This window comes from Galeopterus variegatus, unplaced genomic scaffold (assembly GCF_000696425.1).
Source record: "Galeopterus variegatus unplaced genomic scaffold, G_variegatus-3.0.2 Scaffold25634, whole genome shotgun sequence".
Lineage (NCBI taxonomy): Eukaryota > Metazoa > Chordata > Mammalia > Dermoptera > Cynocephalidae > Galeopterus > Galeopterus variegatus.
Genome location: NW_007751745.1, coordinates 1 through 9168, shown reverse-complemented (window position 1 = coordinate 9168; position 9168 = coordinate 1). Strand labels below are relative to the sequence as shown.

At 40.9% G+C, this 9168-nt stretch overlaps 1 protein-coding gene across 1 annotated transcript; it reads left to right on the top strand.

The window, feature by feature from the left end:
* The first annotated feature begins 2036 nt into the window (after positions 1-2036).
* On the top strand, positions 2037-5884 carry LOC103583674 (zinc finger protein 347-like). The gene is made up of 2 exons (XM_008564935.1): positions 2037-2080; positions 5675-5884. Exons 1-2 carry the CDS (start codon positions 2066-2068, stop codon positions 5882-5884), a joined length of 225 nt encoding a protein of 74 aa, XP_008563157.1. The 5' UTR covers positions 2037-2065.
* Positions 5885-9168: the final 3284 nt, after the last annotated feature.

Here is a 9168-nt window from a genome sequence, read left to right as displayed (position 1 = left end):
GCCGCGGCCGGGCTTCTCTCTACGCCCCCCCCCTGCCGGCTCCGCCCCGCCCAGGTCCCGCCCCTTGGCCGTCCAGTCTTTTCCCTGTGCGCGTGCGCGGTTCTCTGCAGACCCGGAAGCGGAGAGCGCGGAGCAAAGATTACGCCGCGGCGCGTGAGTTTCTCTCTATGTAATTCAAAACTGATTTTGGCAGTCCTCGGTTCATCATACTAGGGGCCTAGGTTCACTGCTGACCTTAAAATTCCTGCACCTCCGCCTCCACCCCAAATAGGAATATATGCAGACGTCGCCGTGAGAGCCCGGGGTTCGTTTCCCCTCTGGGTTAACGTCTCTGCAGCTGGGCTTGTCTCTGGGATTCTGCTCACAGGTCATGTAGACACCTCCTTTCTCCTCGTTTTCCTACTTAAAACCCTTTATGGACCTGGCAGTCCCCACGGCCGTTGTAAGTTCTCACCAGAGAGGTGGATTCACGTCCTTCACGACCCCGAATCTTCCCCTTATCGGCCCCTGGATGGAGCACCGGGCGCCCCAGTCCAAGAGAGGCCGCATCCTCTCCCTGCCCCTGAGAAACCATTTCTGTCTCCCTGATCTGTGGTCCTTCTTCTCAGGCGAGATTCTTCCGCTCCCCGGGCCTTCCCTTCTCAGTCACTCCTCCGTGTTGGGGGAGGTGACATTGACCTGTTTGTGACGTGCCGTGTTCTACGCCCCAAATTCCGCTCCATTGGAAAATGTGCTCTTCTGGGAAGCAGCCACTTTTCCCCATCGCTCTTCTTTTGAATGTGTTGGTAAAGAGAATTGGGAGAAAGGGAGATAGAGAGCGACTAGGAGAAGCAGAAAAGCCGAGAGAGAGAAAAGAAGAAGAACCATAAAGAGCTGGCAAAACAGAGGATGGGTGAAGGATTTGCAACAAGACAGTTTGAGAGAGAAAGAATCATCAGAAAAAGAGTCAGCAGGAGAAGAAAATAGAGAAATGTAGAGAAGAGTTGGATTTCCAGAGAGATGAAAGGGAGCAAGGCCCTTCCAACAGATGGGGGAGAGGATGAAAGCATTGGTGCCATGGCAGGCAGAGCCACGAGGTGTGGGACAGAATGATGTAGCAAGGAGTGACAAGGAGAGCAGAGGGGGAAGAGAAGAGTTGGATTTCCAGAGAGATGAAAGGGAGCAAGGCCCTTCCAACAGATGGGGGAGAGAATGAAAGCATTGGTGCCATGGCAGGCAGAGCCACGAGGTGTGGGACAGAATGATGTAGCAAGGAGTGACAAGGAGAGCAGAGGGGGAAGTACAGCAGGGGGAAACTTACCATTTCAGCCTCACCCTTACCCCTACCTCTGTTTATATTGCCTGCTCTGCATATTTCCTTTTACCCCCTTTTCACTGTCTGGGTACTGGTGACAACAAGGCCCCAAAGGGAGAACAGAGTCAGAAGCTGGGAAGATTGCTGGGCCTTCTCCTCTGAGTGGTGCTAACCCTACATTCACATTAGAGTGCTGAGGCATTTTGCAAAGTCTCTTGTGCCCGCTTATGAAAGATTCCTGTTTGCATAGACAGGTTGTGGCTCAGCCTAAATAGTATTTACTGTTTCTCAGGTGATTTTCTAATCCGTATCCAGCTTTGAACATCAAGGTCTGTGTCCTCCGTATCTGAGGACTGGGATCATCCTGTGATTTAGGGAGATATGAGGGGGCTGTGCTCTGCATCGTGTTGGGTTAGGGCCAGGTCTGTGTCCTGAAGGGGTGCTCATTCCAGCCCAGCTCCCCACTGCTGCGGCATGTTTTTGGGCATCACCAAGACAGGTGAGAGTTGTGAAGAATGGGGTCAAAAACTCACGTTTTCTTTCTCTAGCATTTTATTGTCCCTGCATCACCCCTGGTGCAGTGAGCAGCAGAGGATGGTTTTTCCACATGGTGAGGTCTTCCCTGTGTGTGTGGTTGTGGCACAGGAAGGGAAGGTGTTGTATCTGAGCATTAACCAACAAATTTTTGACATTCAGGTTTGACTTGTAAAGATCATGTTACGTGAAGAAGAAGCCTGGAAGAGGAGGAAGAGGAAAGGAAAGGAGTCAGGCATGGCTCTTACTCAGGTAAAGTGATATTATTGGTTGATTGTTCTGTGTCCTTCCTTTCTGACGTGTGGGCATTGGAGCTGCTAATCTCTGACTGAAGTGTCCTGCCTGTGATGTTTGCTCGCACTCACCCATGCCTTCCCTCTGTCCCTCTCATCTCCACATAGATTCCATCTCACCTCCACCCTGTAACACCCTGTAACACGAACTTGTGAAGAGGCTCTGCTGCGCATGTCCTGGGAGGGGCTTCCCTCCTGGAAGTAGATTGGAGACAGAGTGTGGGCCCCATGGTGTCAGTGCTCTTTGGCAGGAGGGAGTGTTTAGTGCCCATATCTGGATGCACTGTCACCTCTCTATAGACCAGGATTAGAGGAGCTCATATTGGAAGTCATGTATTCATGTGTACAAATATCTGGTAAATTCTGCCAAAGTAAACCAATAAAGGGAAATCTTTTGTGCCTGATTTTGTAATATATTTGAAGTTAAACTAATGAGCCTGTATATCTCTGTCTCCAAACTCTCTGTGACATCACAGACATCAGCGATAGAGGATGTATATTTTATTATTGATTTTAATATATGCATTCAATATAAATATCTAACAGCAGGAGATTCCTTAAACCATTCTCAGCACTTCATCCCATGGAGAGTGGTGTTCCTGCAGGGACCCTTTTGCAGCAGGTGTTTAAGGTGAAATGATTAAAATTTTTCTCAGACATCAGAGCAGAACTTCTTTGTCATTAGAGAGGATGGAGCCATATTATCCTTCTACCTCTTGTTAGTAAATGTTTTATATACATATAAACATCACATGATGTATATATTTGTTTAATAGGAAAACTTCAAACAAACATAAATCGTAAGATGTAAAGCATCCCCTTTCCTTTCAATCATCCACTCTCACTCACATCTCAGTGGAGAATTGTCATTGTCAGTTCTGTGGAAAGGGTCAGCAAGTGTCTGTATGAGTGTATTTACACATCATTATGAAATTTTAGAAAAAATTCTTCAGTGAATGTTTTGTTGCAATGTTTTATTTTGCAGGTTTTGAAATTTTAAGTGTTTTCATATTAGGAAACAATGATATTTTGCTCTTTTGCATCCTTGTTAGAGCATTCTCTGAATGAAGATGTGGGTCTTTTATAATTTTTCATAGTTTAAGAATGCTATGGTGGCTGTCTCTGAGCATGTGGACTTCTGTACAGATGTCTGAGGGTTCCTCCAGTTGGGGCAATTCTGTGTATATATATGAGGATTCCTCCAGGTTGGGCATCCTTCTTCAAGGACAGCACATTTTGTATTTGGCTAGATTTTCCCTCTGCCCCCAGCTACAGAGGTGCTCTCTCCAACCAACACAGTGTGAGATTTCCCATTCATTTTAGGAAAACTTGATACTACATTCTTTTTATACTTTGATTATCTTGTGAAAATAACAATCCTCTGTATTAGAGGATGAACAGGACTAATGCCATCTTATGTCCCACCTGCCATGTTGACTTCTGTTTAAACTCTTTGCTTCAGACTTATCCTACATTAACCATAGGGCAAGCATAAAGAGAACATAGGTTTCAGGGAGTGAATGATTTATTACAGCAGGTGGTGTCAATGGTCTGAGCACCAATATCACAAGACCCCCTGCCTCATGGATCACAAGACACCTGGTGAATGATGTTATCAACTTATTTTTCTTAACTTTTTTACTTGAAGTTATTTTTAGTAACAGAGCTTTGCGATATGAATTTTGCCTAAATCCAAAGAGCTAGATCTCTCATCTGTTGATGTCTGATTCTTTGCTGCATGTGACTTTTCCTGTATGTAAGTTCCCCAGTGATAAGTATCTTTATATACCATACGGGCTTGCCTGCTTCCTTTGGTCTCAAAGTACCCTCCCATTCAGAGGGCATTATAGTTTAACTCCCTCCTCACACAGTATTTCAATTTTCTAATTTCTTAGGAGTTTGTGTAGGTCTTAGAAATTTATGGATGGAAATATAGATGTGTGTATGTCTATATATAAAATGGATTTTCATACTTTGTTCAATATAGTTTAACTCCCTCCTCACACAGTATTTCAATTTTCTAATTTCTTAGGAGTTTGTGTAGATCTTAGAAATTTATGGATGGAAATATAGATGTGTGTATGTCTATATATAAAATGGATTTTCATACTTTGTTCAATTTTCCTTTCATGTATTTTAAGAGCTGTTTTGTACTTTGTAGCTTAATTCTTTATATATAACCCAGGTCTTTTTTTAAGTTATACATTTTTTTAGCCTATGACAGAAATCTTTCTTCTTTCATGTCCTCTTTTTTTTGTATCTTTGTTTTATCTTGTTTTAGAAGACCTCCCTTAGTGCATGATTACAAAATATTTTGTTTCATTTGCATGTAATGAACTATTATTGTCTAATGAAATTTGGATTGATATGATATCTTGTAGGATATCATTTTATTCATTTTAAAGTTTTAGGTTTATATGTAGTTTGGCAAACTCCTCCATTTCCTTTTTCTGTTCAAAATTATATTGGCTCTCCTTCAACACAACATAAGCAGATTTTATTAAAATCCCACGTATTTCTTTTGTGTTTGATTGGCTTTTGATTGAATTTGTACACAGGTCTTATGTGACCATGTTTTCCAATAAGAATTGGGTTTCTCAGTCTTGATCATGTCTTTGTTATGTCTTGCAGTAAAATTTTGTTTTGTTTTGTTTTGCAGTTAAGCAGTATTGAGTATATTCATATTATTGCACAGCAAATTTCTGGAACTTTTTCATCTTGTAAAACTGAAAGTGCATATCTACTAAGCACTATTTCCCCTCTCCCTTCCCCACAGCCTTTGTCAACCATCTTTCTCTTTTCCATTTCTATGATTTTGACTACTGTAGGTAGTTCATATGAGTGGAATAACACAATATATGCCCTTTTGTGACTGGCTTATTCCCTTTGCTAATGTCCACCAGGTTTATCAACATTACACCGTGTAACAGGATTTTCTTCATTTTAAGAGTGAATAATATTTCTTTGTAAATATTACCTTTTTTTAATCCACCACCTGTGGATAGACATTTTGGTTGCTTACATATCTTGGCTGTTGTGGTTAATGCTGTGATGAACATGGGTTTGCATGTACAGCATTTAGAATATAGTGCTTAGCTCATGGAAAGTGTTGCCAAGCTTTAGTCATTGCTTTTGCTATTATCATCATGGTGTTTAGATTCTGTCTTCCTTTCTTTAAAGCCACAGTGGAATTTGTTGTCTCTGAAGACACCACTCATACTCTAGCTCGTCTAGATACTGAGTATGACTTGGTGTATCACACACAATACCTAACACTTCTAAAGAGAAAACCCTGTGTCAACTCTCTATTTGTATACTTCTTGCATTGTTTTCCTAAGTGAAAAACCCTCATTGATTTAGAGGATATCGTTACCTCTTATGGAAAAGTTTAATAAAATGCAATTAGGAAGAGGTAACTTGCTCAAAAGTACCTTAATGTGCATCTGTCAGAAAACTCACTTAAGTTAAATCACTCTTACAATTCTCTTCTACTTTTGTGTGAAGATGATACCTGTTTCTATAATCCCTTGGTAAAATGCATTTTTTATTTTAGGGAGGCTTGACTTTCAGGGATGTGGCCATAGAATTCTCTCAGGAGGAGTGGAAATGCCTGGACCCTGCTCAGCGGACTTTGTACAGGGACGTGATGTTGGAGAACTACAGGAACCTGTTCTCCCTGGGAATCTCTCATTTTGACCTGAGTCTCATCTCTATGTTGGAGCAAGGGAAAGAGCCCTTGAATTTGTACACAGGTCTTATGTGACCATGTTTTCCAATAAGAATTGGGTTTCTCAGTCTTGATCATGTCTTTGTTATGTCTTGCAGTAAAATTTTGTTTTGTTTTGTTTTGCAGTTAAGCAGTATTGAGTATATTCATATTATTGCACAGCAAATTTCTGGAACTTTTTCATCTTGTAAAACTGAAAGTGCATATCTACTAAGCACTATTTCCCCTCTCCCTTCCCCACAGCCTTTGTCAACCATCTTTCTCTTTTCCATTTCTATGATTTTGACTACTGTAGGTAGTTCATATGAGTGGAATAACACTATATATGCCCTTTTGTGACTGGCTTATTCCCTTTGCTAATGTCCACCAGGTTTATCAACATTACACCGTCTAACAGGATTTTCTTCATTTTAAGAGTGAATAATATTTCTTTGTAAATATTACCTTTTTTTAATCCACCACCTGTGGATAGACATTTTGGTTGCTTACATATCTTGGCTGTTGTGGTTAATGCTGTGATGAACATGGGTTTGCATGTACAGCATTTAGAATATAGTGCTTAGCTCATGGAAAGTGTTGCCAAGCTTTAGTCATTGCTTTTGCTATTATCATCATGGTGTTTAGATTCTGTCTTCCTTTCTTTAAAGCCACAGTGGAATTTGTTGTCTCTGAAGACACCACTCATACTCTAGCTCGTCTAGATACTGAGTATGACTTGGTGTATCACACACAATACCTAACACTTCTAAAGAGAAAACCCTGTGTCAACTCTCTATTTGTATACTTCTTGCATTGTTTTCCTAAGTGAAAAACCCTCATTGATTTAGAGGATATCGTTACCTCTTATGGAAAAGTTTAATAAAATGCAATTAGGAAGAGGTAACTTGCTCAAAAGTACCTTAATGTGCATCTGTCAGAAAACTCACTTAAGTTAAATCACTCTTACAATTCTCTTCTACTTTTGTGTGAAGATGATACCTGTTTCTATAATCCCTTGGTAAAATGCATTTTTTATTTTAGGGAGGCTTGACTTTCAGGGATGTGGCCATAGAATTCTCTCAGGAGGAGTGGAAATGCCTGGACCCTGCTCAGCGGACTTTGTACAGGGACGTGATGTTGGAGAACTACAGGAACCTGTTCTCCCTGGGTGAGGATAATGTCCCTCCAGAATTTGGGAATTTGCCCTTGTGTATCTTTACATTTTCCCTCTTGTGCCTCTTCGGAATCCCTACATTGCTCCATTGGGATTGAAGCCTTGTTGACTCTGAAATGTGGCATCTAGACTTTAGCCTTCCTCATTTTTCAGGTGTTCTGCACCCTTCTTGATACGTGAGTGGTACTTCCATAGCTGAAGTATTTAGAAAACCTTCTAGCAGACTTTTGAAATATCATTTTTTTCTACCCCTGAGCTTCTGATTCAGTGCTTCCTGGAAGAGACCTAGATACCTGCATATTACAGTGTTTCTTAAGCATTCAAAAGAAGATCAGTGGATGAGGTTCTAAAATGTTTTTCTAGATTCATATGTAATGTCCTCTCTCAGGTAAACATAAGGTTGGGATTGTAGAAAGTCACAGCACTATATATTTCTTTCTGTTTTAAGCAGGAATCTCTCATTTTGACCTGAGTCTCATCTCTATGGGAATCTCTCATTTTGACCTGAGTTCATTTTGACCTGAGTCTCATCTCTATGTTGGAGCAAGGGAAAGAGCCCTGGACTGTGGAGAGCCAAGTGATGATAGCAACAAAACCCAATGGGTGGGAATGGATCAAAGGTGTGAACACAGGTGAGAGCTCAGATGGGCAGAGAGGAAGCCACATCATTAAAGTGTTTGGGAAATTCTGCAAGAGGGAGAGGTCTGTGAGAAAACAAAAGTCTATGACCTATGAGCTCTGAAAGGAAATTTCTCTTTTTCTCTACTTATCACTCTGTTCCTCAGAAGTGTAATAGTTTATCCTTTCACCTTATGGTGGTGCTGCAGCTCATACGGAAACAAATGCAAAGCCCTTTTTATGATGAACAACACTCTGTCATCTGGCTTCTGTGTACTCTCTGTTTCCTTCACTCTGAAGGGCATGGGTAGGTCCATTTCACAAGGGTCTTCTTCTCCCTTGGTCTTTCCTTCTGTGTTTGATTGTATCTGATACTCTGTTTCCTTTTCATATAGTTCAGAGCTGGGGCATCTGTAGTCCTGACACCTGTATCTTTCTTGGTCTCATCCTATCTTCTGTGTTTGGAAGACATAGTCAGAAGATGGGAAACACTGGGCTCTCTTTTTTTCTGTCTGGGGCCCCAGAAACTGCAGGGAGCTGTCTCAAGTCCTCGCTGCCTCCTGAAGTTTCACAGGCTTTTCCTTCCACTATGTTTTTGCCATACTTCTCAGGTGTGTATAACAGGGCAGTGGGTTGGATCTTCTGAGATTATTATTACTCAGCAAAATTATGAAAGCAAAATAAATAAAGAAGAAAAATTGTGAAAGAGTACATAGAAAGGTCATCTCTTTGATCCCCAGTCCTACATTAGAAGCAAAGCTTGGTCTTTCATGGTCTTTGCCTGAGGTCTATGGGAGAGCACAGAGTCCCATCTGAAGAGGCTACAAAATCTGACCCTCATATGTCATATTTTTCTCTCTCTTGCACTACTCTTGCTATTTTGTGAATGTAAAAAGCCTTGCTTTTTCTGACTTCATATTCTCTTAAATTTGCTAGATTTTGCCTCTGAAACTTGCTTTTGATATACACAGTGGTAGAGTCAGACATGTCATCCTTTTTTCCTGCTGTGATAACCCACCTTTACATTATAGGTAAGTTCTATGCTTTCCACTATGGAATGGGTTTACATGATAATAGAAAATTTTTGAAGAACATATTAACTAGTTTGTTTAAGTATCATCCTGCTACATACAGAGATGCCCCCGAAGCCACTGAGTGGAGTTGATGCATGCCCCAGGATACTTGACTAGAAAGTATCAGAAGAGCCTAACTGATAAGGGTTTCCTGTTGTTCTGCTTTTTCAACAGTGTCACAGAAGTGTCTGTCAAGGGCTCTGTGACAATGTAGAACACTTATACTTGTGATTATCTCCTTTAAGCCAACAATCAATGGAAAACTTTGATCAAATTCAGAACCTCCCATGCGTGAGGCTCTTGACTAAACTATTGTTCATGCTTCATTTTCTTTTCTGTGTTTGTCATTTTTTTTCTCATCAACAAACCTTTGTTAAACCTTTGTCGAACAACAAACCTTTCTTCAAATGTGTTCAATTTGTTGTAGGTTGAAAGCTACAACAAATATCTTTTTGACACATCTTTTTTTTTTTTTT